This window comes from Enoplosus armatus, chromosome 14 (genome assembly GCF_043641665.1).
Source record: "Enoplosus armatus isolate fEnoArm2 chromosome 14, fEnoArm2.hap1, whole genome shotgun sequence".
Lineage (NCBI taxonomy): Eukaryota > Metazoa > Chordata > Actinopteri > Centrarchiformes > Enoplosidae > Enoplosus > Enoplosus armatus.
Window position 1 is genome coordinate 6520391 of NC_092193.1, and position 16805 is coordinate 6537195.

The window sequence follows — 16805 nt, forward strand, 5'->3', positions numbered from 1 at the left end:
CAGAACTAGGAGCTTCACAGTAAGAATTTACAAAGTGATTTGCAGGTTAAAATACGTCTAGGAGTGTAGCTTAAAACTGGGCTAATTTAGGTTGAAAAGTTAGTACAAAGCTTATTTTTCTACATGTTTCACATTGAAATACAGACATTTAAAATCCTTTGAAACAATATGGAGCCTTGGCTTCACTTTTCAACCAAGGTAAACTTTTCAACCTGATTTTGATCTAAACGTCTTTCGACCTGAGTCTTCCCTTATCCAAATCATATGTCTAAAAACAGCGGTTGTCATATGTGATTTTGGAGTATAGAAATCTAAACCTGAAATCACCAAATCGATGCTACAGGGTCATAATTCACTTAAAGCAGAATCACAAACCACCTTCACTATCTAATTAACCAATGTTGTTTTTACAAGTTAACAGAACCCCTACTGACAGAATAGTCAGACAAACTTTATTAGTGAAAGCAGTATGCAGTGAGTACAAAAACCATAGGATTATTTCTGCCTGTTTGCCATGCCTGGTATCATTTAAGAGATCTCCGGTCAATGTGCCATTGTTTTGTTGGCACCAAAAATCCCTTTGTTCATTCCAGACCTCACAACAATAAAATGTGATCTGTCTAATAGAGCATGCATGTTTGGAGGAATTATCTGTATTTCAAGTGTTTTCCTCATTATACTGAGTATCAGAGTGTGTGCTGCCACATATTAGGGGGCATTAACATCATGCATGCCCACTGGGGTGGAATTCAGCCTGTCTCTGGACCCAAAGTGGGAGATTTTTCTACATGACATTAATTTCAAGAAATTAGACAACCCAGGGCAAGGTCCGGTGATTGGCTCTGCCTTGCAACAAATATGCTGGCAGACTCTTATCAGTCTAAACAAAGTTATATACTTAAATCCAAGGACAAGTATTTCTAATTCAAGAACACAAATGAGGAGGGACAAGATTTCCTCGCTAAGACATATTTCCTGGAAAATCATGCCTGCAAGACAGCTGCTGTTGACTTTCTCCTATGAGAGCAATAGTTCAGATATATTAAAGATGTTAAGCAACTCTCTACATATTCCCAAGTAAATTGAAAAGATGTTTAAAAACTTATTAGCGGGCAAAGGATAATATTCCTCCTGGAATTAAGGATTGACAGAATTGGAGCAACTCGGGCGAAACATTAATTAAGCGATGGGTTTAAATGTTCCACCACTGCAGCCAGAGGATTGTCTGGCATCCAGTCCAACATCATCGCAAGAGGCCTTGATGCTCACATCTGAAATGTCAATGCATATCTTCCCGGTGATTACATATTACATACATTTTAGGAAACATCAGCGATGCACGACCAAACTATTCAGACAGCTCAATCTTTACTCTCTGGGGGCAAATCTTACAAGCCATGACAGAAAGTCACACACTGGTAGAGTACAACAGTAATGAAAAATTGTGATGGAATCTAGATAAGAGTGATATCATAAATCCAGAGGCAGAAACCAAAGGTGAATTTTCAGAGTAAATGTCAGCTCCTCCCACAGGAGGATAAGCCTCTATGCCTCGCTACTGTCACTGCTCTATAGCGTCTGCTAATGTATTAGCATGAGATAAGGTGCCACATCCGAGGGCGTCCTATTTAATTTCTGAAAATAGTACCCTTTTACAAGTGTGCAAGATGAACTTCCACCTCGCCGAGCTACTTATAACGATTAGAATGAAATTTCAAAAATTGTCTTCTTCAACAATTCTAGATAATAGTCCAATGAGCACACAAAACAACGTGACCCCCTCTGCTGACCCTCTATGTGGCAGGGAAATTGCCTCTAATGACATGCTGTAGCGCAGACGCATTAAATAGATTTCTCTTACAGCTTTGCCAATTGACACATCTTCAGAAAAATTCTCCACATGCAATAAACCAGAATGTACCAGAGTGAAGCAAAAATCCACATTTTTGCCCACAGCAATAATCTTGCATCACTCACTCTAAATCATAATGTAGTACCTTGATGTAATGTGACAACTACACATGATTTTGAATAGAATTTGGAGGATGAAATAACCTTATTTTTATAGGATGGAGTTGAGGGGGGGCTGCAGCAGCACACTTGGGCATATGAAATTAGGAGCCATCAAAGTAAAACACGTAATTATCTTGGAGAAAATGAATGTGCATGAATGCATTAACAAAAATTAATAAGACTAATCCTAATCTATATTTCTTTGAGTCAGGTGCTCCTAGAAAAGCCGGACAATCTTTGGGGATTTCTTCAATTAAAAATGTGACACTAAAGCTCAGACCTGGTTATTATAATTCTCACCCCACCTTCGTTTCATCTTCCAGCCAAAATCACATATTTTTCCTGTTGTCACTGCCGAGGCAGGCGCTAATTACGACTCATACATAATCTTTTATGTAAATGTTTTTGCCTTCTTTGATCTCCCCATGTTGTCGAGGACAGCCAGATCACAGACTTGGGCTAGATCTGTCACTTGAGTCAGAAGGAGAGAAGTGAAGTAGAAGGAAATCTGATTTGTTGTGGTGTTTGTCAGCCCATGAGCACAGAGGATGTTTGATCAGGTCATTTCATGTTGAGGTCTAAAACAACATGGTCAAACCACCCAGATCTTTCATCCCAATCTTATGGGACAAACAAGCTTAGCCTCAGATGTGAACCAGTAAAGATAGAGGATAGACAGGGATTTGAACACCTTTTAGTCTCTGGATTAATCTTTCTTAAGCTGCAATCACCTCTTTAGCTTAATGAAATGCTGGCTATATGTTAGAGTAAGTCATTTTTCATGATGAACTTTTAAATGGCTAATATAATTCTAAATGTCAATGACAGCTAATGATTGGTGCTAGAAATAAATGGGCCAAGTATCCATATCAGTATGAGACCAGCTGAGCATCACAACTCATACTGCACCTCGTTTGCTGTTACTCAAACATAACACTGGAGTAGGCCCCTGTGGTCCTTTCTGAGGCATAAACACAACTGGGGGCACGACAGATAGAGGCCGGCTGTGCGTTACTCCTCCTACCGACAGAGAAAGGTCAGCTCTGACACCCCGGAAGGAGCCCTCAAGCTCTGGTGGACACAAGGAAGCCAAACTGGCTTACTGCGAGGCAGAAGGGTCAGACAGCCAGCCCAGGGCAAGGCAGGAAGGACTACCGACAACCTCTGGCACTGCCATCCGGTCCAAGCTTAAAGGGTTGGTTAACCCAAATTACAAGTGAAACATATTAACTCACTTACCCCTAGTGGTGTGTGCAGATATTTGCCTGGGTTGTGAGATATCTATGTGACAGAACTGAACTGGTTCCGTATCATTTCTTCAGTATTCCCAGTGAAAACTGTTGACAGCGAGGTCTGTGGATTAACCAGAGTATTGTTTCTGGAAAGACACGTTGCTGTTGAAAGTATTTTTTATGTTATTTGGGTGAAAAGACACATTAAACAGAACCTATGCAACTTGTGGCCACTGTGGTTACAACTGGCAGTTAATGCTAAAGGGCATTATAACAGCGGCACAGGTACAGAAGAGTCATAAAGTCAGTGAACTGATTCAATAATGTTTGTTTTACAGCAATATGTATTTAAAGTTTGCCAACATTAACTAACATTAACCACCGTATGCTACTGGCCATACCAGACCATGTCTTTTGTTATGTTGCTTAAATGTTGATCCATGATAAGAACCATGTACCAAGAAGGAAAAGGGGCCAAACTTAGCTAGACTGAAAAGGAAAACGTGGTTACCGGGGCTATCTTTGGTCGACCAGCGGGGAGTTTTGCATTTGCAGGATTTTGATAAGAAGAGTGTGGGTGTTCCCTCGTTCTGTGTGTTCTACAAATGAACATGACGGGCTTAATTCACTGGTGTGAGGGCCGGACCCGCTGTCCTCGCCTTTCGTCCTGCCCGTCTGGTTACTGCCTCTCTCATTCCCTCACGCCACGGTGTCACCAATTAGCCAGGGCCTAGGTTTCATTAAGGCATCGGCGCTGCTGCCTGCCGCCTTCTGTCACATCCCAGATAATAAGCCTGAGATGAGTCCGCTACCTGACACACAGGGACGAGGAGGAAAACACAGCACACACACACACACACACACACACACACACGTACACATGCACGACACACAGACACAAGATGGCAACGCTGGTTATGCACGACAACACACATCCAAGTGCACACTTGTGGAAAGTGGCCACCGTCAGAGACACACACACACACACACACACACACTATAAACACAGTCTATGTGTTCATGTGCACAAACGCCTACACACACACGCATGCTTGGACGCAGTCGATCTGTCAACGCTTGAGCGTCTTTTGTTCAGATAATTATAGAAATGAAGGCTGAATGATGAAATGTAGAATGATAGAAAGAGGGGAAAAAAACTGGAGGAAAATTCAGCGTGTTGATCCCAAACCAAAGTCATGACAGCTGTGCCATTCTTATCCATAAAACAATTACATTAAGATATGACACCTCTGTACAAATCATACCTTTTGAGTTTCGATACCAACCAGTATGCAGCCAAAATGTCATAATCGTCAAACTGTGGATGTTCATAGCTTCATTCTCGACTTTATCAGCAGTTAAGTAAACAACCTCACCACAAGGTGCATCTAGTAGCTGGAGCGTTCAGCAATAACACATGAACCCCAGCTTTTAAGTTAACATGAAGAAGTCCGTAAAGTCACGATGAAATTCCCTTTTAGATCACATCCCTGGTCATATTGTGCACCTATCTAACAATATATGCCAATAAAATAAAAAAATAAAAAAATCCAATCATGTTTTCTCCCTGTAAAACAAATGACATGTGCTTACATAAGCTTGAACCAACCAATTTCAACCAATAACATCACCCATCAATCAATCTTCAACTTTTAGCAGTACAGAGCTAAGATTCATTAGTTGGCCAGCTAACAACAGCATGGTATGCCGGTTATGACACGCTCACTATGCCGCGCCTGCCAATCTTGCGTCACTTGGAAATACGACACGATACGGTCGTTAGATCTAACGAAAATGCCGTTTCATCTCGACTTTAAAGTGCTAATGAAATGAAATGTGAATTTTAACGGCTACAATTCAATGACAACTGGACAAACTTTGCTGACGAAGACGATATGATATGATCAAATGCTCTCAAAAAGCTACTCAATGGACATTGTAATTAGATTGTTTTCTCATCTGGCAAAATGTTGATTTAAACCAGGGAGTACATGATCAAAGAATATCAAGATAATGACTTTGACCAGCTAGTTGTGTTTTCAAAGCTCAGTGCTACAAACTTGTTTCTGTTGGTGCCCAAAAAAGTATTGAGGCTCGATAGCCAGCCCTAATGATGTTCAAACCTTTCCCTGTATTTCTGAGTCCAGTCACACAGCAGCCTAGTGTACACTGAACTATGTTTCCACTGTACACTTCTGTCAAACCAGCACAGCAGGCCAGCCATGGCTGTGCTATTCTGACAGTTTGGAGAACGCACAGCTGGGGTGATGCTGGGGTGAGGTTTTCCCCCGGGAAAGAAACCTGGTGGGTTGAAGGGGTGGAGGGGGGGGTTCAGACATACAGGTGCTGTTGAATATTAGTCTCACGGCAAGAAGTCTGGGCTCATGGGAGTGAATTATTCATCCTCTGAACCCAGCCCTGTGTGCCTCTGCCTCACCGGGCTACTGCAATCCTGATCTGCAATGTTTGATGCTGCTGCAACTTCCCAGCAACTAAATAAGGCAGAGCTGCCCCAAAGATGAGCCACACTGGCCTGTCCAAGGGAAGCGTGGGTGTCACACTGCTCACGTTCATATGTTCAATGGAGTTTAGCCTAAGGTTTGCTCTAAAGAAACTAGCCCACTAATGTCAGTCTGAAGTTGAGTAATTACTACAAGGCAAATTTAAAAGAAAAATACCTTCAGTGTTGTGCCATTCTAATTAATAAATGATTTAATTAAGTCATGAGGCTGGCATGGACATGAGTAAGTTGAATATAAGATCTTGCTCTGAAATGATTCACTTACGGGTTCATTTTGGCTTCAACAAATGTGGAATAGAGTGTAATATATACTCAGAAAACAGAGCCTGCTATCAAAGGGAACTCAAGCAATTTGTTAAATTACTTGTAATATACACCTAAGTGGCAAAATAAATGAGAAATGTGAGACATATTGAGGTTTTAATTGCTGTTAAAAAGGTCAGCTTGCTTTAATATGCAGAGAATGAGAAAATCTGACACAAAACTTCAAAACCTGACACCCGTCTGCTCTAGAAAAACCCCAGTCAGCTAGCATAAAACGTGTCATCTGGTGGCGAGCATGTGCTGAGCTACAGCCATAATCACACCTCAGTTCAGAACAAAACAAGCCTGCCTCGAAATGGCTTTATGTCTGCTGTTGAAATCTGATATTTAAAGCTACTTAACCACATAATGGCTCATTTTTTGCACAGTTGGAAAGTGACTTTCGAAACAATTACATTAGCACTGCTAAATCCCTGTGTAAACCAGCAAAATGTCATCATATTACAACTAAATGTCACTTTATTAAATTGCTGGCCATACGAATATTACTTTAAGTCAGGCTACAGTCAGAGTTATGGTATCCAAAAGCCTTGTTTGTCTCACTTTCTGTTTCTTTTGATGTATGTTAGCTAGCAACACGCTAAATGCTATCCCTTCCTGAATGCTTATCAAAGGCTACTAATTCTGACCATTTACAGAATTTGTAGGAAGGGAATGGCAAATTAGCAGTACAGCAGCCAACGCCATGACAAGCAAAATTAAATAAAGCAGACAAAGACATATTTAGATTTGAGTTAAAAAATACTGAAAAAATACATGCTTTTAGTGTGAATCCAGTATGTCAGAATTTTGTCTTGTCCCTGTCTCTTTTTATAAATGTCTCTACTGCCTACCTTCAGCGGGGATCCTATTATGAATAATGCCCCATTTAGAGATCTGGGAATGGCAAGAGGGAAATTCTCAGTTAGCCTTGGGACGCGCTCAAAGACTTAGTAGGACAGGGAAAAGATATGTTTGCATTTTAGTCAAACCATGGCTTCAGCAGCGGGTAATAATATTAACACTACAGAAAAATATTCACGTTAGTGTTCAGAGCATTTTAGTTGTAGTTCTTGAGGCTATATAGAGTGCAGAAAGACAACTGGATAAACTGCTTTAAAAGTAGAAATCCAACAAAGTAAGATTGTTTAACTGCAATAGCTTCCAAGAAATATAACAAACATGTCAAGTTAATTCTGTTCTAACTTGTTTAAGGAGAGTGCTATTCGTCATGAAATGTGAAGCTGAGGCAGTCGGACTGATAACACTGCTGAAAAACCAGTCTTTCCAAATTAATTACTCCTTTTGCCCTGATACCAATAAGACTCAGAGACATCACATCCAACTGAATTCATCCTCCCGGGCCGGCAGCGTACTATCATTACAATCATTACAATCAACTTGTCAGATTTTCACCGGTTTGTTTATTCAGATGTGCATTATTCCAAAAACATGTGTTTTCAACTTTGTTTCCGTTTGCAATGCCGAGCTGCACCCACACTTCTAATGACTCCTGTGCCCTGTAATTTCTTTAGCGTGGCAAACTCTGATTACAGGGTGGGAGTCAAGCTTCAAGCCAAGCATCATCTTTCCCAGTTATTGTTTTGTTTGCTCTGTCTTTAACACGGGCCCTGCAGCTGTGTGTCTCAATAGCCGTGTCGATGAAGCAGTGTTTAACACCAAAGTGATTTAGTACAACAGTTCACTGCAGTAGAGCCCATGGCTGCTGTTTTTCAGCGCATTGTTTACTCAGGCGCACTTGCAAATTACAAATTAAAAAAGGAATGTGTTAAAAACTGAGTTGACGTCGGTGGAGCTGACCGATCGTGCGTGATAGTGGACTGTCCAGCAGTTCGTCAAGTTGTCCCCAGAAGAGCTATTAATGCACTTGTCTCATGTCAGATTTCAGTGAGTTCACAGACTGTCACAGGGACAAGCACAAGTGAGAATATAATTCATGTTGTGATAAGAGGTTTGCCACATGGTTAAAAACTAAAATGGTGATTGACACTGAAGGAAAACACCACCGTACCATCAGATGATTCCATTCCCACAAGCTACTTCCAGTTTAGGGGCATAAAAGGGGTCATTCGCATTTTCATCCTCATTTTCCGAATGTTCAACAAGAGTCAACAGTACATATTTTCTCCAGCATCGTTCCCACCGTCTTATTCTCCCTTTGCTTCTGAAGGCATGGACCCCCCCTGCCCCCCCTCAGGCTCTGACAGCTCTGGAGTGACCACCCCGCGTGGTATGGAGCGTACAGTAATGCCATTAAACCTCCCCCCCGGGAATCAGTCACGCGGAGGTTTGAGCTTCGGGCCAATACAAAAGAGACCCATTTGAAAAGGAGCCAAGCCCAGCCTGAGGAGGTCAGAGGGCTGTTTACAGAACAACAGTCTCTTATCGGCTGTATGCTTCCCCGAGGAGTCTCCACCGCAAACAGATAACAGCCTGCAAATAGGCGCCGGAGTGTGACCGATAGGAGTATAATCAGGTACATTCTGCTTTGGGAGGAAGAAGTGGAGGATAAGGGTGGATAATAGTGTACTCGACTGTTAGTGGTGAGATCATATGCCAGAGGAATACAGATGCATTAAAAACATACAGCAGGTAAATAAAATTTGAATTTTGCAACATGTCCCTGTCAAAAAGCCCCAAAAAATTGATGCATGCTTTTTTCGCGTCCTAATAACCATTATTCAACAGGACCGCTGAGGCCTAATTCATCCTCAGGGATCGCTTCATTATTGAACAGTTAAATGGTCAATGGGTTCAGCCAAGGCAGCTTTTAGTACAAGGGCAAATAGACAGTGTAAAAGCCAATGCAAATAACTGGCACTCAAACAAGGCCTAATGCATTAATGACTGCATGACGTGCGCTAATGTGACGGCAACAGATTCAGACTGACAGTAATGGAGAATTTTGCCCCTGGTTATACTCATAAGGCCCGGATGGGGAGAGGAGGAGGAGGGATGTACACCTGCCTACCGCCTGAGCCTTGACAGAAGCCTAATAAATAACAGGAGACAAGGTGAAACAGCAGTAGCAGCAGCCCCCTCCTCCACCGACACCAGTTGTGTGAGGCGCATCAGCCTATGCGGACAGCTTTTTGGCATGAAACAGAGTCTCCTCCAAGTTAGGAAGAGCACTTGTCCCGTGAAGGAGGCAACTTGAGTTATTCATGAAATTACAGAAGAAACTTTCCACCTTCTCAAACTACGTGACTCCGGCGTCAAAGCAGCGGCGGGCTGTTTTATTTGACAGACTTGGAATTAAGCTTCACGCCTCAGGTCAAGGATACATGCTCACCTGAACCAAATATCAAAGTGTCTATCAGAATCAATTTCAGTGCACATAATAACCCCTAGGTTATAGGCGACAATGCTGAATAGAAACCAGCTGATTGAACAGCAGGTTTTGAAGATAAGTGAGGTACGTGCCCGGGTCGAGGTTCAACTCAATCTGAGTGCAAAAACCATCGGTGCAACAGCCGGTCGTTGGTCACTGATACAGATTTAATTCTCAAGTGAACATCTCTCTAAAACAAAGATAACATTTTCTTAAATCTTGAATAAAAGTCAGCTGACAGCCATGCAGATTGAAGGCCTGACAATCAATTGAGTAGACACGCTGTAATGTCCTGATTTAAACTGCTTCTCCTGCTCCTCCCTCGTTCCCCTCCTCCTCCTCGTCACCATTAACAACAATTGAGACCCTTGGAGCATTAATTAGTGAAATTTTCCTGAGTGCCCGGACTCTCTGAGCCACCTACAACGAATGCAGACTTCTGTAAACATGATCCGCTGCATAGTAAGTTGTTGTTTTTCTACCGAGCGGTTTTTTTTTTTTAGACATGGTGATGAGATCACAGAATTGTTCGAGCATGCCTCACACACACAAACACTTTCTCTCTCTCACAAACACACCCCTCTCTGTCGCTCATGCTCTCTTCATTAGGCAGCCCCTGTGCTGGCCTGTGTGCGATTCATTAGCTTTTATCCTCTTCATTTGAAGAAGGAGCTGTGTATAATTAGAGCAGCTCTGTTTGTCCAGCATCCTTCATACAATCACATCTCAAGGCCAATTATCATTCCGTTGCAGAGCTTCCAGATAACATAGCCACATCAGCCGCCTCGAGAATGAACTTCAAACTATTACTGCCTCTCAAGAATGTAAATAAAATCACTTGCAAATCAACCGCTAATGATTGAATGTGGAGTGGCACTCCAGGGATATGAAGATGATTACCCATATTGGGAGACTTTGCGTTCGAAGATTTTACTTAGTTTCTTTTGCTTGAAAGTGCCTGTGATAGGCCAACACTTAACCAATTTCCATACACATTACAGTGCAGTCCACAAGTGTTTTGGACAGTCACATGTTTGTTGTTGTGTTCCGTGCTCCAGCACTTTAACCTCACAGTCATTGTTTCATTTCAAAGTGCATTCAGCTTTAATTTAAGCTTCAAGCCTTAAATTGAGCTTTAATTTCAGTGTAAGGATCACAGCCATTTTATTCAAAGTCCCCCCTCAATCTCAGGACAGCGCAGCAGGACAATGATCCTAAACATACAGTACAGTGAAAGCTCTCAAAGGAGCTTTTTATGGTGAACAGTGGAATGTTTTTGACCGGCCAGGTCAGTCATCTGACTCAACCAGCCCAAATTATCATGTGCTTCCCTCGCTGAAGACGAGACTGAAGGTTGCACAAATGTCAGCTGATGTCTGGGGGTCATTGGAGAGGATTCAACACCAAAATATTAAGGAGAGGCACTCTTAGGCAGAGCAAGAAGAGATAGTAGTAGTAGTCCCACTGAAATCACATTTGGTCCAAAATAATGTCTCTGTTTTTAGTTTTTAGTTTTATTGGTAATAGCTTTGTATTATTAAAAAAGTAAGGAAAAGCTCTCTGGGGAAATATCAGTAATGCTCCTTTTTGTGTCAGTCGGCTGGAGGGGCGTGTCTGTGTTTGATTGACAGCAGCTTGAAGGCTGCCAGAGTGCCGGTGTGACCATCTACGCAGACGTATACCTGACAGTATTCCACTGAATTAATGCAACCAGGGGGGCGCCATCATGAAACCAAAAATTACACATTTTTTTGTCTTTTGTTACCGACGATTCAATTGTATTTGAAGGATTAAATATGATGACTGTATTTAAGTTCACGTTAGCTTATCCAATGACTTCTTGTGCCCCAAAATTGGGGTCTGCGTATTAAAAGGGCTACACATAGTGCACTGTTCATCTGATGAAATTTAAACACATAGCCATTTTAAATGAATACAGAGACAGCACAACAACAGAAAATATGTCACTTTCTGGTGCCTTCTTAAGCAAACTTATGATACCACTTTGATTAATTTTTTGTTTTTACAAAAGTTAAATATCCTGACACCTAACAAACCGGCTAATGCTTAACATGTTATGAATTGTGTCAATAATAAAGGTTTAAATAGGACAGAGTCTTGCCTGATTCAATCCCCACACTAGTTATGTTACCTGCTGCCTACATTGATGGAAAACTCCACCCTTTGTTACTCATGTACTCCCATGCATCATCAGTCTGTGATGTGATGGGTGTCTCGGGAGTTGTTTTGTGATGAAGTGTTGTCTGCTTCTTTTGGTGTGTCGACTTTTTCCTCAACCTCTCTTATCTACCATTCAGTTACCGGTTTCCTACATTTCCAAGAATCCCTTGTGGCAACTTTCACAGACCAGATGCTGACTTTTCTCATTGAAACAAAGCTGAATAATGTGTCAAGCTGTGCGCCCTTTACGCAGACTGTTTTGTTATTCTGATATAATAAGTCCAATGAGGATAGCAACATAATAGATATCTTCTTTTCTTTAGCAACATTTTCTTGATCTTTGGATTTTGGAGGGACAGAACACCAGTTGCTGACATTTGCAGATGATGCTGCAGATTTTTGTTAAGATTTTATTTTGTAGTGTGGATACTTTATTGATCCCAACTGTAACAGGCTGCATGCACGGTCGGCGCATGCGCACTAAGACGTGGTCTAGAAATATCTTGATGTGATGTCATGTTGCAAAAAAGAAATGTATAACGACAAAAAACTAAACGGACCAATGCAGCAAACATCGCTGACGGCTGTTTTGTGTTTAGGGTGTAATTTTCCTTTAGGCATTGTAATGCTTGTTATTGAGTGTAAAACTAACACACACAGATACTCACAGGCCAGACACTATGTAAAATAGGGTACTGGAGTCCTGTACCAACGGCAGTGATTTTATTTTTCCCATAGTTATGTTAGACCTCCTACTAGTGAAAAATGGATAATACTCCCGTCAGTCTTGTCACTTCAAACGAATGCTCTAAGTCTATACAGCAGCACTTAATATCTGCAAGTTCTTAAAGTTTTAGTTTTTAAAGTGACACCCCCCTCCTTGTCTACCAGCCATGATCAGTCTTAAGACAGCCCTGCTGACAAACTCAGCAGACCCTTTTCTAGGAAGTCACACATGTACCCGCAGTGTTTGAACAGCTTCGGCAAAGCCATGTGTTTCCACCGCCTTCATTATCATCATAATATAAGTGTTTGAAAAGCAAAGTTACAGAAGAACGTAGACACCTCACTTTCTGCTTTGTACTATCATCAATCACCACAGAGCTTTTTTTTTCCTCCTCCAACATTGGTTGAAGCCATCGAAGTAAAAAAAAAAAAGAAAAATCACATGCATATTTAATTTCATTCTCCACTGGCTCACACAAAGGAAACTGCCACCCTTCAGGACACCTTTCGGAAAAGTCTCTATTAAATCTGAGTCAGCTGGGGGAAGAAAAAAAAAGAAACATTTCATGAGTGAAGAACTATCTAAATTATTGCCAGACTTCAAATGAAGTGCTGTTTATCTACCCAAGCAGCCAATGTGTTGTTTTACTCCTTAGTCACAGCTTGGATGGCAATCAGGATCGGTCAACCGGGACGCTATCAGCAGCAGTCACTCTGCAATGACAAACTGCAGCTCTACACGCCGAGCATGGGCATTATTCTCAACACACGGCTCACCCCTATCAGAAAACAAGGCAGGTTTTATGGCTGCTGGAAAAGGTGGTAAACATAACAAAGCGCACAGCTCCCTGGAATTTAATGTGCTCAGTCAAAAGACAGAGTATAGATATCAAAGGCCAGGCCTTCTAGGGGAAAAAAAGCTGTCCTCATAATGTAGAAAGCAGAAGAACTGGCCATACACAACAAGTGATTTATAATGTTTTTGGGGTTTTTTGGCTTTCTCTCTGAACCTAGAGCATCCAGTGGGCATTGTGAATGCAACAGGGAAGGGGAGGAAAAAAAAAAGAAAAGACAACAAAAGAGCAGTTCATCTCCACCATGCCACTGACAGCAGGTGCATAAACAAGTTCACGAAGGAAGGAGATGAAACTGATACAGTGTGAACCTGATGATGGAGAGTTTTTGTCTGGGTTTTTTTTTTAAGCGTAAATTAAAAGACTTCTCTCTGTGATCGAATTGAGGCTGCACAGTCGCAAGGCGCTGCTGCTGTGCACTGAAGTCGACCGGTACTCTGGTTACCTCAGTGATCTAATTATCACATGAGCTGTTATCACATACTCTCCTTAACAAATGGCTCGAGCCGCACGCACCGGCTCATATTTAGCCTCTACCTCTCCATCCGTGTGTGGCTAATCAGTCACCTAGCCAGAGAGAGGAACACACATCCAATTGATTTCTTCCTGGTTTACATATTTACACACACACTCATGCAATTAGGAGCACATTTATCGACGGTTTCGGCACCACTGGGAGCCGTGCAGTGCAGCCCACTCCAATAAATCTCCCGGTCCTGAGGTTGCCAGCGGGCAAGACTGATGAACCTCACACAAAAATGGACTGGGAATACTTTGAGCTTCAGGGTAAGAGAGTTCTCAGTCACTAAAATTGACCCCCGCCGTTCATACTGCTTGAAAAAAAACTGTTTACGTATCATAAAACGTTTTAATACGTCTTCTCTGAATAGTTGTCCGGTGTAAAAGACATCCCTGATATGAATAGCAGCAGTTTAAAGAAAGTGGCGGCGCATAAATAAACCAGAAATGCCATTTATTTATCAGCTAAGTTGTTTTGTTAAATTCAGAGTTGTGATCAAGCTGAAATTGTGTCACAGCACAGACACAAATAGTTTCCAAAATGCATCTGAATTCTGATCTATGTGTCTGACTCGTGGTCCTCCACCCTGAGCAGCTTGACTTCATCATCTGAGTATCATATTATATGTGTACCATGCTGCCCCCAACAGGCTCCCTGAAAAATGCATCAGCTGCCTGTTAAATCCCACCACATCCAGCTATAACTGAAGCCACACATCACATCCACAACTTCACCGCACACGTCGCTTCCTCGGAGTCTCAGCAGGCTTTGAAGCATTCAGACGAGGAGGGGGGGGGGGGGGGGGGGGGGGCGTCTATCACATATTTTTCATCAAGTTTTCAAATGCAACCCTAAATTGTATTGGCAGTATGAATCACCCTCAGATCAGACATTCATTGTCTATGCATTGATTGGCATGAATATAGGCTAATGTGCCTTTTTCCACATAGATAATGCGATTGTGGAGACCGCAGAAATGACCTCTTTAGGGGGTAAATTAGACTCTGAATGTTAAGTCCCCTTGGGCAATCTACAGTTATTAAACTGACGGTGAAAGTCTGCACCATTATTATAGCAATTCTAATAAGTCAAATCACTATCTGGTACTAATCCCTGAACTTGTTCTCTTCACAAAGCTTTGAATAGACTTACTGCAAATGAAGTTGCCTATGTATGAATATCATTAATTAGAGCAGGAGCCCTGGGTTTTGTATCTATATGGGGAAGTTTGCATCAACAAATCAGTCAAACAGCGAAACAACAAATCCATCAAATTCAACACTTTTCAGAGACATCCAGAGGCATGTGTTCTCAGCTGAGCACATGCAAGAGAAACAGTCCTATTGTAATACATGAGAGGCTGATTAACTAATTTACTTTTTGAACTGTGGAAAGTGTATTTTATGAACTATCCATTATTTCAGTATAGGGTACTTACAGTGAAAGACATTTTAAAAACACATGTCATATATAAACTGCAGCAGAGGTGCACGACATAACGGAATTTGATATTATGCATAGAAGTTGAATTGTTTTTGCATTTAAGATGAAAAACAGAGAACTTGGGGTGGAAGGAACCCACCCAATATAATTCACATTGGGCATTTTAAGCGGAGGACCACAGGTTAAAGTGACTGTAAGCTGTGTCTTGATGGTCGCTGGGACGTTATAAATGAAGTTCACGCGGAGTTCATGGTGAAATAATGACAGCAGACAGTAGGATCTTGGTTGGCTTATCGCCTCGCCGTATTCAACAAACAAGCGCACAAGCAGTGACTCTCCGGTGCGCGAATCCCTTGAGGTTAATCACATTAGACAGCAACTTATCAAGATAAAGTTAGACGCAAACAATGAACTCCTTAAACTTGTGGTCGTGTAAATAGCGGCATTGAAAGCCAGGGACTCGCTCCGGTGCCCGCACAGCGCACCTGCTCGTTGCGCACGGCGGCACAAAAGGTGAGAACAAACTGCTGATGACTGTGACTGATTCTGATTGTTAGAAATCAAATGAGAGTAACACCATCATTTAACTCGCATTACTTTCACGGCGCCACATATGCTCCAATTCACACCGTAAACATTAGTTAAAGCCTCAACACAAAACAGAGCAAACTGAGTTCACTTGGTCTCCCTGTGGCTGTGGCGTAAAACAGGACTGCGCGGATGTTCTGTCCGTGCAAACATCTCCAGGTGATCGTCCTTACCTTTAAAAACTTCCCCTCGGGCGGACAACAGCAGGGTTATTGCAGCAAACAAGCAATTGATAACTTTATCCATGTCGACAGCGCCGTTTTAGCGTTAACCCCCAGCCGCGGGGTTAACTGGCAACTCTTCTTTCTTTATTGCAACTTGAATCCTACCTCTATACTTTTAGGAGTGCTAAATCTAAAAGTGTCTTCGCCCTGCCCTCCGTCCCTTGGCGTGCTGTCGGGGTGTGAGAGGACACTGTCGCCGACACGGCTGCTCCTTGCCGGCTTGCTCCACACTTGGAGGAGGAATGTGTGAGTGAGTCCTGATTCCTGAATTACGCGTGGATTGAGTGGTCCGGCAGCTACCGGGAGAGCAGCGGCTGTGGGCGCGCTGTGTGGCCGGTAGAGGGCGCGTGTGAGCCCCGCCTGTGAGTGAGAGGACAGGCGGGAGGACAGGCGGGAGGTGTCCCCTCCTCCTGCCGCCGTATGAGACTCGTTTATTTGGACCAGCTGTGGAAACTTAAATTAGCAGAGGAAAAGTAGTGCAGTTAACCCCGGACATGTGAGAACATGTGGACTGTTAACACAGTCAGCCATCATTAATGTAGGGGTGCTAATTATTATTGTGATAGATCTCATGACCACCATCTTGAGATTATCATAGTAGTAATCTCTAACATTAATAAAAAATCAATTAGCCTATATCGGAATCTATATTGTGCTCTGTAACCTTGTGTTTTGTTGACGTTGGCTTTACTTCCTCATTGTTTGGGGTCACATACACCCCACTGCTGTAAAAATAATGATAATTGCAAAATAAACCAATTATTTCCTTTAAATATACAGTATATAAGACCTTATTAAAACCCAGTATGTAGAAAAGTATTCCTTCCCTTTGCCACAAACAGGTCTTG

At 42.2% G+C, this 16805-nt stretch overlaps 1 protein-coding gene across 1 annotated transcript in view; it reads right to left on the minus strand.

Annotated features, from left to right (window-relative positions):
- LOC139296587 (receptor-type tyrosine-protein phosphatase mu-like) overlaps window positions 1–15979 on the minus strand; it is a 142390-nt gene extending 126411 nt beyond the window's left edge. Inside the window, exon 1 of the mRNA XM_070919034.1 lies at window positions 15907–15979. Coding sequence (XP_070775135.1) covers window positions 15907–15979 — 73 coding nt within the window. The remainder of the gene's footprint in view (window positions 1–15906) is intronic.
- Between the last annotated feature and the right edge of the window lie 826 nt (window positions 15980–16805).